General features: G+C 44.6%; 1 protein-coding gene across 35 annotated transcripts in view; it reads right to left on the bottom strand.

Annotated features, from left to right (window-relative positions):
* Positions 1–14,142, bottom strand: part of LRRFIP1 (LRR binding FLII interacting protein 1) — a 103,300-nt gene extending 89,158 nt beyond the window's left edge. For all 35 annotated transcript variants that reach the window (XM_083704815.1, XM_083704816.1, XM_083704817.1 and 32 more), the window contains exon 1: positions 13,880–14,142. In XM_083704815.1, the coding sequence (XP_083560941.1) occupies positions 13,880–14,095 (216 nt within the window). In that variant the 5' untranslated portion in view covers positions 14,096–14,142. The remainder of the gene's footprint in view (positions 1–13,879) is intronic.
* Between the last annotated feature and the right edge of the window lie 2,480 nt (positions 14,143–16,622).

The following is a 16,622-nucleotide window of genomic DNA, read 5'->3' as shown; positions in this document are numbered from 1 at the left end:
ATGCTGTACTGTTTTTAACATTTGATTGGGAGCCGCCCAGAGTGGCTGGGGAAACTCAGCCAGATGGGCGGGGTATAATTTAATAATAATAATAATAATAATAATAATAATAATAATAATAATAATAAATTATTATTATTATTGCTAATTTTTAATGTTCATGCAAGCCATTTTGAGCTCAACACTATTGGAGAGATGGGATGCAAATATACAAGGTATGACCAGAAAGTTCAGTGAATGGTAACAGAAAATGGACAGCGAGAAATATTTGAACATACAACCTTACAGGCCTTCAAAGTAGGCCCCCTCTGATATAATGCACCATTGACAACATTTGTAGAACTGTTGGAAACCTCTGGATGAGTCCTCTTTTCATACTGCTTTAAGTTCCCTCGTCACAGCAGCTTGGATGAGTGAAATGTTGGGAAAACTGCGCCCTTTCAGTGCAGATTTCAGTTTTGGAAAAAGAAAGAAATCCGGTGGGACCTGATTGGGAGAATATGGAGGGTGGAACAACTCAGTAACGATTTCACGCGGAATATGCATTTCTTCCGCCATCATTCGGACGGACAAAGGCCGATCCCATATCAATAGCTCGTGAACTCTTTCGGCATTTGCCGCCATTCTGCTCATCGGCGGTTTGCCAGACCGAGGGTCATCTTCAATGGTTTGCCGCCCTTCACGGAAACACTTAAACCACTCATACACTGTCTTTCGAGTTACAGCTTCATCTCTGTACACAACTGTGAGCATTTAGTGGGTTTCCGATGCCAACTTACCCAATTTGAAACAGAATTTCATATTGACTCTCTGCTCCATTTTCAATCACAACACACTGCACTGTTAACAGCTACTAAACGTTACTGCATGAACGTAGGCCTGTCAACAAATGCCAAGACACGTGCGCATATGTTAGCTGAGATATGGATGAACGCTTCCCACGTGTCTCTGCGAATCCGGCAGTTCCCATTATCACATACAGGGGTGATTCACTCTACTTTCCCATCACACCTTGTATATATCAAATAAAGAGCCCTTGGGAAATTTCCCGCTGGCATGCGGACTCTCTTGTTGAAGTCCTGGTCACTCTGTGGGATGCACAGGTGTATTGTGTGGTAAACACAATCAGACCTAAGCTCCCTTTCCCTGGGAAAAAAGTCCTTCTAGCCTCTTGGTTTACTAGGGAGCAGGGGGCAATGAAGCAGTTGAGATGACAAAGTCTAAACAAAAGTCGTGGAAGTTTTGAGAAGAAAAAGTGGTGCAGACATAGTTTTATAAATAATACAGTATAATGGACTGGATGAGGTGCAAGGATTACATGCTTGACCCAAATAGTTTTACAGGTGGGCCCAGACATCTTCATTTGTTTATTTAAACCATTTATATGCTGCTTTACACTAGGGCTGGGCAATACCTAGTTTTCAACATCATGGTATACCAGCAGCTAAACACCACAATATGCTGATATATGCTGATGTCTGGTACGTATTTCAGCTGTTTCGTCCTCCACATCTTAGGAGAAGAAGCAGCAGCTGATTGCTCAGCCTTACATGGTGACTGAGCCATGAGAGAGGCATCGGGGCTTTCTTGAACCGCTCAGCCTGTGATGTCCCTCGGGCTTACACATGCGCTGGCCTGGACGCATGTGAGCTGAAGAGGCATCGGGGCTCCCTCAAAGGTGTCTGCCTGTCTTCGCCCAAATGAATGGGCAGCCTCTCTTTGCTCTTGGGGTGGTTGGTCACTCTGGGAGGAAAGACGCAGCCCCCCCCCCCCGGTGAAGGCAGGCTGGTGGCAGCCAAGCACATGGAGTGTGAGAAGCATGTTCTCAAGCTCTGGGCATCTGTCTGCCTTTGCCTGAACGGGCCAGCTCCATCTTACCTCCTGGAGCGACCAACCGTCCCAAGAGGAAAGGTGCAGCCCACCCACTTGGGCAAAGGCAATTTGAGTTGCCAATACATTGTGGTGGCTTGAGAGCTGCACTCTATCAGCAGCTCAGAAAGTCTGAAACCGGTAGCGTGATGTGAACGCTATACCAGTTTATTTATTGGGACAATAAATAGAAGTATCATCCAGCCCCACTTGATGTCATAGACTCTAAGTGGTATGTAGTAAGGTTAAAAAGATACACTTAAGATAAAACCATTTAAATCTAACCATACACTCAAAAAACTGTTTGCCTGTTTTGTAAGTTACTGGAAGATACAGCTGTACATCCCCTCCAGGCTTGTTGGGGTTTGTGCTTGCAGCCAAACCACCTGTTAAGAGTTTTTTTCAACCAAAAACTCCTTTCTTTCGTTCCAGCACATTTCCAGCTACCAGACACCTAATTAGCAGAGTAAACCCACAGTCTTCAATGTGTAGGAGTTCCAAGTCAGGCACAGAGTAATAAATCACAGGAAACAATCCAATACATAAAGAAATTCATTTACTGTTGGTTTAAGCATAACTGTTACAGAACTATACAGGAAAACAAGCTTCTATCAGTGCCCTGACTGGTGTACACTTAAAAGGTTGCAGGCCTTGCCCTAGATAGCTGCAAGGCCTCCCCTCTCCTGATCCCATCCTTACAGTTCAAGAGTTGAGTTCAGACTAAACAATCTCTCAGTCCAGTCTAGAAGCTGTGCATGTGTGGGAACAGTTCTCACAGTGTTGACTAGGCCTGTGTGATTTATCGCTATATCATTCATTCCCAGCATGAAGTCTACATCACAATAATGGGTTCATTAAATTTGACCTTGCAATATATCGTTCAAAACACCAGGGGGCAGTATAACTGCCAGCAATTTGAGCAGTCCAGTCCCTGTGCGCAGTTCCTCTCCCTGCTCTGGCTACTTCGCTGCGATTTATCTCAGCCCAAGAAACATCCAAGACTGCTTGCTCCTTCTCCTGTATGCCCTAGGGGGGCTGTTGCCCATGGCGCGCAATGGGGGGGTGCGAACCAGCCACCCCCCTGCAGAGATCCCTGCCTGACTCCTGTGGCAAGGGCTGGGCGAGTGCAGAAGTTGAACAGCATTCTCTGTGCCCCACCCTCACCTGCCTCCAAACTGGACTGGAAAGCCCCCATGCTGCGCTGGCAGCCCTTGTGCCCGTGGCTTCCTCCAGCTGGGCAGAGATGCTGGCCACTCTCCTCACATTCATGGCTGGTGGCGGCACTGGAAGTGCCTGGCACTTAACGGGCAGGCAGGTGAGCAGCGAACAGGCGAGTCCCGCATGACTGGAGCCTCTGTGTGACTGTGAGAAGATGTCAGGACAGCGTCTCTATCTCGGCAGCCCCCACCTTTTGGGGGGTGGGGGGAGGGCAAGCACACTTCCCTGCATGCAAAGACACACTGAGCACACACCCCTGCTGGATCGCCCCTTCAGAGAGGTGGTGGCGCTACCCCTCTGAGGTGCTGCAGTTGCCTGGCATGCACCTGCCCCACCCTGGGCAGTAATTGAGGACGCAAAGCCCCTGCCTCCACCCCCCACCCATCCAGGACTGCCTGCTCCTTCTCCCAGGTGCTCATGGCTGCTCCTTTTACCACCCGCACGCAGAATCTTCATGCACACCATATATAGTTCAGTTTTTCAGACACTGTGATATATCGGTATATTGCGATGTTTAGCTGGTGATATATCATGATGTTGGAAGCCAGATATCGCCCAGCCCTAGTGTTGACCTTGTATCTGCAGTAAACAAACCAGTACTCCAGCAGCTTCTGGTCACTTCCAGTAACTTCTAATAGCTTCTGGTAACTTGTTCAGTATTTCTGGGAATGAATGTCTCACCTCAACAAGGTCCAAAGGCTATACTATGGCCCAATGCACACAAACATTGGATTATCAGTAAAGCACATGAAATACTAAGAATGCAAAAATTAATTTGGAACTCCAAACATTATGTCAGGGTATCATAAGGAAACTACATTTTTAAAGTACCCAGGAATTTCAGAGTCTGATATTTCTAGCTGTGCTGAAGTTTGTTTAATGCTGTATTGTGTTTTTAATATTTGGTTGGGAGCTGCCCACAGTGGCTGGGGAAACCCAGCCAGATGGGAGGGGTATAAATAATAAAATTATTATTATTATTATTATTATTATTATTATTATTATTATTATTATTATTATTATTATCCCCAATGTTTGAAAGTCCTATTCAAATGGTGGGGAACTTAAAATAGAAAAGTTTTAAAATTAAATTATCCTTATATGTATACAAAGCCCTTAAATTCCTCTTTAGCAAGAGGAAGAAACCCAATACATCCTTTTCTGGTTTACATCCCAATAGCTATAGTGTACAGCAGCAGTATCTTTATTGAAACTGTTGCCGGAATTTCAGTAGGAGAAGCAAGAAAGGTTATTGAGAGCTAGACTGTCAAAATATCTCAATCAGCATCCTAAGCGAGAACATTTGAGTGGGAAATGTATCCGAATTAGGGTTACTTTTGCACACACAATATGTTTTAGGAAAATTAATGAATGAATGAAAGCATAATAATCAAGTGGCCCAGAAACAAATCCGTGTGTAGCTGTCTATGTCCGATTATGCCATTACCAAAGCCAGATATTCATGCCAGAGGGACTTCTTTAGTCCATTTCGGTTTCACATGAAGCAACAACTATGAATGGCCCAAGTTAGAATGCCAACGGTATTCATTCTCTCTCTGACCCAGTTTTTAGCATTTGTGATAAAAAGGACTGAAGACTTAAGCATTATCTTTTAGGTAAATTCTCTTTAATGTCCTGTTGCCAGTAGCCACCATTCTCATAAAAGAAGTTTAAGACTTTAAGAGAAAACAGACAGCAGCTGCTATTTCAGAGAGCTATTTTAAGGTTCTGTTACCATGTCCATCTAGCACAGATTATATACTGTGCTTGTCAGACTGCTGCTCTACCTCTGGCAGAGACAAGCACTCTTTCTTTCTTTCTGACACTCTAGGAATAGCTTTGTGGAATTGAGGGCAAAAAGTTTAAGTTAGACAATTCACATTACGAAACAGATGAAATTTGTGGAGCAAAAACAGTTCCTGTTGAAACTGAACCTCTGGACAGGTGTTGAATGTATCATCTTACACTCCAAAACTAATCTTGCTAAACATGGCATTCACCTATAATGTAATGTATTTGTTGCATGCCGCTTGGGGTATAGCACAGCTTTAATTAGCCAAGTATAATACAAAAAACTGCCACTTTAGTATAACATTGGAGATCATACAAGTCATATCAAAAAAGAGCTGTTGCATGCCCCCCAGACATGGCCAGATGTCTGCATAAAGCATAGAGAGCATGAAAGACAAGGTTAATTGTGTGTAACAAAGATGTTCAGACAGGACCTGAGGACAGTAGCTAAGAATACATTTTCAGAGTGGCACACTCTGGCACAGAGTGGTTGAACAAGAGACTCATAATCCTTACTGCAGAAGGATGCAAAGCCCAAGCTTTTAAGTACAGAATATTGAAACAGTAAGGTCAAGTCTACATATCGCAGCTAACAGATTGGATGGTGGCTAACAGATTGAGGTTGAATCCTGACAAGACAGAAGTACTGTTTTGGGGGGGATGGGACAGGTACGTGTGGAGGACTCCCTGGTCCTGAATGGGGTAACTGTGCCTCTAAAGGACCAGGTGCATAGCCTGGGAATCATTTTGGACTCACAGCTGTCCATGGAGGCACAGGTCAATTCTGTGTTCAGGGCAACTGTCGACCAGCTCCATCTGGTACGCAGGCTGAGACCCTCCCTGCCCGCAGACTGTCACGCCAGAGTGGTGCATGCTCTAGTTATCTCCCACTTGAACTACTGCAATGCGCTCTACGTGGGGCAACCTTTGAAGGTGACCAGGAAACTACAACTAATCCAGAATGCAACAGGTGACTGGTGACTGGGAGTGGCCGCCAAAACCATATAACACTGGCCCTGAAAGACCTACATTGACTTCCAGTACGTTTCCAAGCATAATTCAAAGTGTTGGTGCTGACCTTTAAAGCCCTAAATGGCCTTGGCCCAGTATACTTGAAGGAACACTGAGGTCCAGCTCCAAGGGTCTTCTGGTAGTTCCCTCACTGCAAGAAATGAGGTTTCAGGGAACCAGGCAGAGGGCCTTCTTGGTAGTGGCGCCCGCCCTCTGGAATGCCCTCCCATCAAATGTCAAGGAAATAAGCAACTATCTGACTTTTAGAAGACATCTGAAAGCAACCCTATTTAGAGAATGTTTCATGTTTTATCGTGTTTTTAATATTCTGTTGGCAGGAGCTGGGACCGAGCAAGCTCACCCCATCGCGGAGATTCAAACCAAAACCACCGACCTTCTGATTGGCAAGTCCTAGGCTCTGTGGTTTAAGTGCAAGTAGATAAATAGGTACCGCTCTGGCGGGAAGGTAAACGGCATTTCCATGTGCTGCTCTGATTCACCAGAAGCGGCTTAGTCATGCTGGCCACATGACCCGGAAGCTGTACGCCGGCTCCCTCGGCCAATAAAGCGAGATGAGCGCTGCAACCCCAGAGTCGGCCACGAATGGAGCTAATGGTCAGGGGTCCCTTTACCTTTACTAATATTCTGTTGGGAGCCGCCCAGAGTGGCTGGGGAGACCCGGCCAGATAGGTGGGGTATAAGTAATAAATTATTATTATTATTATTATTATTATTATTATTATTATTAGCAGTGGGATGAGATGGCAGAATGGACAATGCCACTTCAGCCTACAAGTAGAATACCACTGGTGAAAATATATGAACCACCAAGGAAGAAAAATCACATCATGGAGAAAGTTTCTAGAATTGGGTTTCTGCCTACATTGTAGCTAGAAAATTTGCAAAGAATATTTAACTAGAGGCAGCATTCAAAATATGGCCCACCACCTGAAGGTAAAAAGGTAAAGGACCCCTGGATGAAGAAGCCCAGTCAAAGGCGGCTATGGGGCTCATCTCCACTTTCAGGCTGAGGGAGTCGGCATTTGTCCACAGACAGCTTTCTGGGTCATGTGGCCAGCATGACTAAGCCACTTCTGGCACAACAGGACACTGTGATAGAAGCCAGAGTGCACAGATATGCCGTTTACCTTCCCGCCACAGCGGTACCTATTTATCTACTTGCACTGTCGTGCTTTTGAACTGCTAGGTTGGCAGAAGCTGGGACAAACAATGGGAGCTCACCCCATTGCACAGACTCGAACTGCCGACCTTCCGACTGGCAAGCCCAAGAGGCTCAGCACCACCTGCAGTCTCAGAGGTTGTGCAATCCATTCTACCAACTCATGCTTGGATAAACCAGGCCTATCTGAGAGCTTTGGGAACATTATTATTTTATTATTTTATAAATTTACATACAGCCCTATACCAGCAGGTCTATAATTCAGCCCTAAATCCTATTATTCTGGATGTGTTTGCTGCCCTGAGCTTCTTCAGGAGGAAGAGCATTTTATAAACAGCAACAACAGCACCACCATCATTACCAGCATCCCAGGAGTAAACAATATTTGAAGACAAAGACAACAACTTTCACTTCTCCAGCACCTACGGCTTATTGTATCCATTCAGTAGGCAGAATGTGGTCTTAAGTAAGAAAGAAGAGAATGCTGAAAATGATATTACTTAACTGCACTGCACCCACACTTCCATGCAGAACAGATGTGTTTTGTGCATAGTAAGAGAATGAACCAAGCCTCAAAAAGTGTAACATATCCGTGATGGCACATGATATTGTGGCAAGGGTGGGGATGAAGAGATTAGGCAACAATATAAATGCATAACTGTAAAGGTAAAGGTAAAGGTACCCCTGCCCGTACGGGACAGTCTTGACAGACTCTGGGGTTGTGCGCCCATCTCACTCAAGAGGCCAGGGGCCAGCGCTGTCCAGAGACACTTCCGGGTCACGTGGCCAGCGTGACATCGCTGCTCTGGCGAGCCAGAGCCGCACACGGAAACGCCGTTTACCTTCCCGCTGGTAAGCGGTCCCTATTTATCTACTTGCACCCGGAGGTGCTTTCAAACTGCTAGGTTGGCAGGTGCTGGGACCGAGCAGCGGGAGCGCACCCCGCCGCAGGGATTCGAACCGCCGACCTTTCGATCAGCAAGTCCTAGGCGCTGAGGCTTTAACCCACAGTGCCACCTAATAATAATATTACTAATAAAAGCCTTAGAGGAAGAGACAATAGCCCTGCCCAAAAGAAAAAGAAACTTATTTATTATTATTGCCCACAAGTCAACCACACACTCACTGCCTGTTAGTTCCAAACAACAGCTGGTAGTTTTTTTAATACTTCTTTTCCACACTTGGTCTTAGCCAAAAGGTTGAGAAGTATTTTTTCCTGTTATCAGCAGCCTGATTAACAATAGCATTTGAATCAATCTGGCTAACCTGATCCAAGCACACACACACACACACACACACCCATTCACACATGAAAACAAGTTTCACTACAGCCAATCAAAGACAACCAACCACACCCTAGGCCAACCCCAACTTCTCTCACCACCAAAGGAATACGAGCGAATAGTAAAGAAAACCCACACAAGTGATGCTGACACAAAACCCCACACATAGAAGCACTGCCCCCCCACCCCATTCACCATTCCCCCTCCACCTCTTTCCCCCTTTTCTTCCTAATGTAATACTAATGTCTCAACAAATGAAACTGATCTGTAGAAAATGTAACTTAAAAAAAGAAACATTGCCTATACTTTTGTAAACCAGTAAATCTTTAATAAAAATGTATTTTTTTAAAAGTATAATTCCCGCACTAAGTGCAATTTCTTAGTATTGTGTAGGAACTTGACTTTATGCAACATGAGTAATCTGTACAGTTTCCTTTTATTTGTTCACACCGATTTCCTTTTTAAAACTGCTCTCACATCCTGTAGAGGCAAGACATACCAAGCTCAAAAACAAATAAACTACCTGAAATTTATTGGCCTCCATCAAGCATTTAAAAAGTGGTATATAAACAACTGGAAGAATGGGAAATTGTTCACATAAACACTTCAGATGTTACAAAGAAGTTAGTTCTGGAGACAAACCTAGAAAGGGGGAGGGCCCTTCTGCAACCCCATGAGCCATATCACTTTAGTTAAAGAAAACAGTCAATTGCACATTTCAGTATAAAGGTAAAGTATGTACTGCTACAAACATCACACAATAGTAAATTAGATTAAAAATAGGACACTGGATCAAGATGTAATCCAGTAATCATACTTATGGCCCTGTATATTATGTATGTTCTAAAGATCTTGGTTAACCAAGGTCTATTAGAAATTATTCTTCATATGCATACAAAACCTTGGTTTCTTATGCTTCTACTCTGGCCTTTAAGTATGAGCAGTGGGGTATCAAGCATTTCTATAAAGCAAAGAAAATACTATCGATAGGCTCATGACATTCCATGTTTCATTAGGAAGTCACAATATCAGTAAATAAGAATAGGTATATATGTATTGTATACCTACTTTTGGGGCACCCTGTACACTACTAAATTGTCAGTCCTGGCCAACCAGAAGAATAGGTGTTAAGCAATAACTTGCATATTTAGGATATAGAATTGAATGGGGGGTGTAGGGACACAGGCTAGAGGGGCTGTGTTTGGGAGACATTTTTGGATCATACTGTGCAACTGCATCTGTTGGCATCACATGTCCTAAAGTGAACTGATTGATTTAATAGCTGCCTATCCTTAGAGATCCAGAAAGAAGGCTTGGAAAAACCTCAAGATTTGTAGAAATACAAAGAAACACACTAAAAAACCCTGAAGGAGTAAAAGAAAAATTCACCAAAAACAGCCCAGTGAGGACTGAGCAAGTAGTTATTTAACATATACCCATTGTGAGATATGGATAAGAGGGCAGACACTCCCTTTAATCTTTTCCTAAATGCCAGCCAAAATGGGTAAGGAAACCTTCTCACTGAGGAGGTGAGTGGGGATAGGAGTCTTTTGCAAGGCAAAGTGGGGCAGGCTTGAGGTCTGTGAAAGCATGACTAGTCCTTGCCATGTGAGCTGTTTTGCTTTTGAGGTAATTTCCCCTCATGTCTCTGCAGTCAGGCAGGAAGTAAGAATTGAGCAATGGAGCACACTAGATTAAGTCAGGATGCCAAACCATAAAAAATAAACTACCATTAATTCAAGCAGGTTCACAAGCCAAGTTCAAACAATGGTTTTAGATTATGGTTTGTTGACCAAACAAACCATAATTCAGTTCATGCACATGAACAAAACAAGAGTTGATCTAAACATACCATGGTTTAGCTTTATATCTGGATGCAGTCGTTTGTCTGCAGTCTATACAAATGGCTTAACATACATAAGCTGCTATACAGCTCAGCTGTGGCCTGGTTCAGATGCAGCACCAAGCCACAATCCTGCCCCCTCCCTCCAGCCGCAAAGAAGAGTACAGAAAGCATCTGCTTCTGTTTCCAACCAGCTGCAGAGCATTGTTTTAACTTTTAATCAATTTGATTAGTTTTAATTATAGTTTATCCTAACAAGCCAGGATCATAGAACATGGTTTGAACTCTGCTTGTTCAGACAAACAGTTGTTAAAACTAACTTCATTTCTTTCCAGTTTTGATTTAACAAACTCTATAGGTACTTGAAAATGCATGTTTCCACTTTCCTTCTCACAGCTGTGCCAGAGGAGAGATGAGAGCAGGGGCAGTGCACAAATGCAAGGCCATTTCACATAGCACTAAGCCCCCACGGTTACAATTCCCTTCATCCTTAACCAATGGCCATGCTAGCTGAGGCTGATGGGAGGTGTATTCTAAAACATCTCATGTGCACAAAGTTGGGGAAGATTTAGCATTAGCAGAACTGTACAGGCAGCTTACGAGTTCGAGGAAGGGCCATCGCTCAGTGGTAGAACAGCTGCTCTGCATGCACAAGGTCAGATTCAACTCATGGCACCTTTGGGAAAGGCTGGGATAGAACCCTGCCAGAAACCCTGGGAAGCCACTGCCAGTTTGTGTAGGCAATACTGAGCCAGATGGGACAGTTGTCTAACTCAGCATAAAGCAGCATCCTATGTTCCTAACTTAAGTTTTTCAGGATAAGATTCATATGGTATGTTTACTAGGAAATAGTTCCTTTCAGTAGCAAGTTAAATCAGGCTTTTTTGGATGAGCATTTCAAGAGGGAGGGAATATAGAAAATCATTTAGATTACTATTTCATTGTTGTTTTATTTTGTATTTTAGTAAAAGTACTGTACTACTGCATTTTATTGTTTTGAGCTTTTTGTTAGCTGTTCTGGATACTATTTGTTAAAAGATGAGTTATAAATATTTTGGTCATTTTGAATGGTGAGAATTTTTAATTATTTGAGATAATGTCTACATGTTACACTGCGTTAGTACTATCTGAACTTTCACTTTCCGACAGACAGCAACGGGAACAATGCATTCAGCTCATCCCTGCTTTGCTACAGCTACTATTACACTTGCTCAAGATAGACGGAAACTGGAAACTCTCTCAAGGGAGTACAGCCACAAGTGGTGGTGGGGAGAGATCTAACTGTGTGCCCTGAATCAATCACCTGTTACATGACATGCCAGGGTTTTAAAGCACGTATTTTCACCTTTATGGAGCATTTGTACACCTTTATGGAGTATCATACAAGCAGCCTTTATACTCCCTTTTTCTCCACATATATGGAGCTTTCATTTGTGCCTTCTATCAAACAATAGACTGCTATTTTGTCCAAATCTAGAAAGCTATGCATTGAATGAAGTATAGATTTTCTACAAACCAACATGCAAAATCAATGTTTGATCCAGATTTGCAGGCAAACTGAAGCACACAATTCAACAATATAAAAATAGGAGCATACACAGGTTAAACCTAGCCATACGCCTTACCTTTAAACTCTCAAATATACAAATCAGATTAAATAATGAATAAACTATCTAGATACACAAAAACTGCTTTGTTTCCATAGTTTTCACTAACATACCCTCAACACATTTTACTAACAAAATCCATTGTAACTGGAAAATGGTTTGCCCTTCCTTAACAAAATTCCTATATCCTAAAACTACAGTCTGAACATAAATTCAAGTCTAAAGAGTTTCACAAGAACATAAAAGTTACAGGCAATGGCACGCAACAGAGAAGAGTTACAAAGGATCACTTTCCTGCCTGTATTGTTACATGTTGTAACAATGCATTTTGTAATGTTACAATGTTGCTCAAACGATGGCGACACAAAAATCAAGCTGGCCAGTCAGTACGCTAGGGAAGTCTGTTAGAAGGATATGGGTTTAACCATCTTTGGGAACATGTCTGAAAAGGAAGTTCTCTCTCCTTTTGTCCTTCACACCGCAACAGTAGGTACAATGGGAGGAGGGAAACCACCAGGGATCAGCAACCTAAGGCCCATGGGTCACAAGCGGCCCATGGGGGTCATTTAACCGGCCCATGGACCCCTGACGCCCACTTGGTTGGCTCCCGTGCGCTGCGCCAAACCGGCGCGGGGAAGAGTGGGGACCGCCTTCCGTGACACTGGCCAGCTTCCCATTGGCTGCAGGAAGCTCCTGCAGCCAAAGGAAAGCTGTGCACGCCTCCTCCGCACCGGAAATAGCGTTTGCGCATGCGTGCGTGTACACGCACTCTGGCCCAGCGTGGCAGCTTCAGGACTGTGAACCGGCCCAAGCCACAAAAAGTTTGCCAACCCCTGACCTAAACCATCTGGAGGGCTTGGTACTTGTGCTTCCTCATCTTCCACTTCCCTCCTGAGGTTACTTACCCAAAAAGTTGTTGCTGCAGAAGAGTACAGAAAAGAGTGAGCAAAGCTCACAGTGCAGAACAAGAACACCTCCTAAAGATCAAACTTCTGTTAAAGAAGTAAAAGCCAAAACAATACTTCAGAAGCTCTCACCTCTTTCCTGATCTTTAGCACCTTAAGTTAGAGGAACCAATATAAGCCCATGAGAGAAAGAATTTATAGGTATATGAAACATGTTTTAAAGACCAACATGTCTGCTGTGGTGTTTCTGGGCTACACCTTCCTTTATGAGAACTATGAAGCCTTATAACCAGTTGGCAGATCATATATTATAATACCAAAAGGTACAAAGAGGGAAAGGTAAATAAGTAGCAGGGTCCAGAGGCCATGGAACATAAGAAGCAACACACAGAACCCAAATACATAAAAATTTAAGGCTTCCTTCAACTTTTTGGATAAAATGTGAGATATAATTGCAATAAATAGATAAACAAACTACAAGAACAATGGTTGGTGACTCTACTAATCAAATCAGAGAGGCAGTGTGGCGTAGTGGCTGGAGTGCAGGAGAAAGACCAGGGTTCAAATCCCCCCTTGGTCTTGGAGCCCCCTGGGTGACTGTGGGGCAAGGCGCTGCCTCCCAGGGCTGTTGTGGGGATTGCTGGAGCAGAGGGGAGCGAAGAGCCAGGCATGACCTCTTGAGCTGCGTGAAAGGGAAAAGGTGCAGGACAAATGCAGCACTCAAAATAAAACAAAATATACAAATGTTTGTGTGTACACCAGTCCTGGATCCAGACAAGGGAGACTGCTGCCTTTCATTCAAAGCCTGCCATTAAGAGAAACGGTTTTGTCTTGGAAGACATTACTTTGTGTTTACAAAGTTTATTCAACATTTTAGAGGGGGCACATTAAGGGGATATGAAGGAGCTTATTAACCCTTCTTCTGCCGTGGTCGCAAATGGGCTGGACCCCCCGCCCCGCCCCCAACGGCCTCCCGGAAGTGGGAAGGAGGGAGGGGAGAAAGGGGGGGGCGGCGGCACCTGACAGCTCCCACGTGAAGGGGGAGGGGCCGAGGTGACAGCCCCCGCCCCCCCCCCGCCCGGGGAGGAGGAGGAAGAGGAAGAAGAGCGGAAAGAGGCGCCTCCGGGAGGCCGGGCCGGCGCGCCCCCCCCCGCCCCCCCCCCGCCGCTCACCTCGCGGGCGATCTGGTTGAGGGCGTCGTCCTCGGCCGCGGCGGGCCTCTCGCGGTTGGGCTGCCTCTTCCTCCCGGCCAGGCCCGCCGCCTGCGGCTGCTGCTGCTGCTGCGCCCCGACCAGCTCCATGGCGCTGCCTCCCTCCCTCTCGACGCCGCCGCTCCTCGCAGGCGCCTCCGGCGTGAGGAGAAGGCGGCGGCTGGGGCAGCGGCGCATGCGCGCACGGGCGGGGGCGGGGCCGGGCCGACGGCTCTCCGCAGGGGGCGGGGCCGGGAGCGCGAGAGCGGCGCTCACCTTGCGGGCGGGAGGGAGGAGCCCGGCGCCAAAGGCCGCCCCGCCTGACGAAGCCCTCCGAAAGGGCGCGCCTCGGGGCAGCGGGCCTTCCTTCCGGCGCCCCCCCCCCGACCCCCACTATAGCCCCGCGCCCAGGGAAGCCTCCGCTCTCCCCCCTCAGGAACCGAACCCCGCCCGGGAACAGAAAGGAAGACCCCTCGGCCGCTTCCCCCCTGTAAAACAGAGAAGAAAAAGAGCTCCCTCCTCAGCAGCGACTGCTCACTAGGAGTCCGGCATTCGAAAATTCCTAATAAATTACTAGAAGTATGAACAGATATAGAGTCCAGCTTGTGCCTCGTATGCTGAAATCTTTAGAATATGCTTCTTAGACATTTATTTCAGGCCATTGAATACTTCAAAATATCCCCCCCCCCCCCACTTCTTAGTTTTGCCTCCATAAAAGGTTTGGAAGCTGAAATCCAAAAATATCTCTGATCACAGACAAAATGTTTAACCTTGTTCTTAGAAAATATTTGCCTCTATCACAGAACCACTAAATAGTTTGGCACAGTCAGCCCAGGATCCGAATACTAGAGTCATGCCAGGTCATGAACAAAGTTTGTTGACCCAAGTGGGGTGTTAAATAAATCAATTCATTTTAGAAAGGGAAGCCACAAAGAAGATCAGGAAACTTTACTGCTGGAAACCTACTTTCATAAATAATATAGTGTACAATAGATTATAAGAGTAATGAATGCTTCTGGCCTTTTTTCAGCCCCAAGGCAACATGCACAGAAATCACAATATCCCTTGACAGTTGAGCTCAACACTTCTTTGCCCAGAAGCCTATTTATGGCAATTGCTGTATGCACTTGGCTGCATCCATTAATTGTTTCTCAGTCCAGTTTTAAACCCATTTATTTGGAAGCCAGATTAATTTCAGTGGAACTTACATTTACATAAACATGTTTCATCACACTATTTGTATGTACTTGCAAAAACAGCTGTCTGTTGTTCCATTTCTGTTAACTGTGAGTGATACAAAAAGAAGACATACCAAAAAATAACAACCATATATTCTGTAGCACCTACAAGACCCAGATTGAATGTAGACTCTGCTGAATAAACATAAATCTCACTTCAGCAGATTCATGGAGCATTATCCCCAGCTAGTAAACAAGTCATCTTCCAAATATCTCAAGGGCTGTCACATGGAAGATGGAGCAAGCTTGTTTTCTCCTGCTCTGCAGGAAAGGACTCAAACAAATGGATTCAAGTTACAAGAAAGAAGATTTCAACTAAACACCAGAGAGAACTTTCTGACAGTAATTGCTGATCAACAGTGGAATGGTCTCCCTCGGGAGGTGGTGGACTCTCCTTCCTTGGAGGTTTTTAAACAGAGGTTGGATGGCCATCTGTCATGAATGCTTTGGCCGAGATTCCTGCATTGCAGGACGTTGGACTAGATAATCCTCGGGGTAGCTTCCAACTCTAAGATTATATGATTCTCTCTGTGTGAAATATATTAAATACATTGAGGGGACAATGTAAACAGGGGGGCCAAAAGGCCATGAAAGCAAGAAAAAGAAAAAAACTGATATTTCTCTGCAAAACTCAGGTGTATGCAAATAACTGTTCATAACAACAATAAGTGGTGATAATACAATTGCCCTAACCTTGCTTACTATGTTTAAAGGGAGAAGAAACCATTGCATAGTTTGAGGTCTGATCAAACAGAATCAAAGTTACTCATAAGCTATCTGCTCCCCCCCCCCCAATTAACATTAGTTGCTCAGTCTGATTCATCGTCCCTCCCCCAACAGGAAGAACGCTGTTTTACTACAAAGGAATTTCAGAAATAGACTGGAAAGAGAAGCTGCTGAATTACAACTTATCACCAAACTTAAAACCATTGAGAAACCTGGTCTGAACAAAGACCTTGGATTCTTATCTCATTATACATGACAAAGCCATTTTTCACCTTTTCACCCCTCGCTTCTTCCTGTAAGACCTATTGCAATCGTTAAGAGTCGTCAACAGGCTCATCACAGCTATCTGCCAATCACCCATTCCCACCACCCTTCTGAGTAATACCCCTCCCCACCTTCTCACTATATAGAAGGGTCTGAAAACTTCTGTTTCAGTGTATCTGAATAAGTGTGCATGCACACGAAAGCTCATACCAAGAACTGACTTAGTTGGTCTTTAAGCTGCTACTGGAAGGAATTTTTTTTGTTTTGACTATGGCAGACCAACATGGCTACCTATCTGTAACTGATACATAGGATTGTACTGCACATGCCATTTATAAAGTACCAGCCTGTAAAATCTTCATATTTTTGAAAAATGTGAACATCTCTGATAACTTTTATTATTTTTATTATTTATTTAATTTATATACCGCCCTATACCTGCAGATCTCTGGCGGTTTTAAGCACTGCTTTGACATCAGAATCCTCTGTAAAAGTTA

This window comes from Podarcis gaigeae (assembly GCF_964106915.1).
Source record: "Podarcis gaigeae genome assembly, chromosome: 1".
Taxonomy (NCBI): domain Eukaryota; kingdom Metazoa; phylum Chordata; class Lepidosauria; order Squamata; family Lacertidae; genus Podarcis; species Podarcis gaigeae.
The sequence above is the reverse complement of the archived record's forward strand: the minus strand, read 5'-3'. Positions and strand labels throughout refer to the sequence as shown.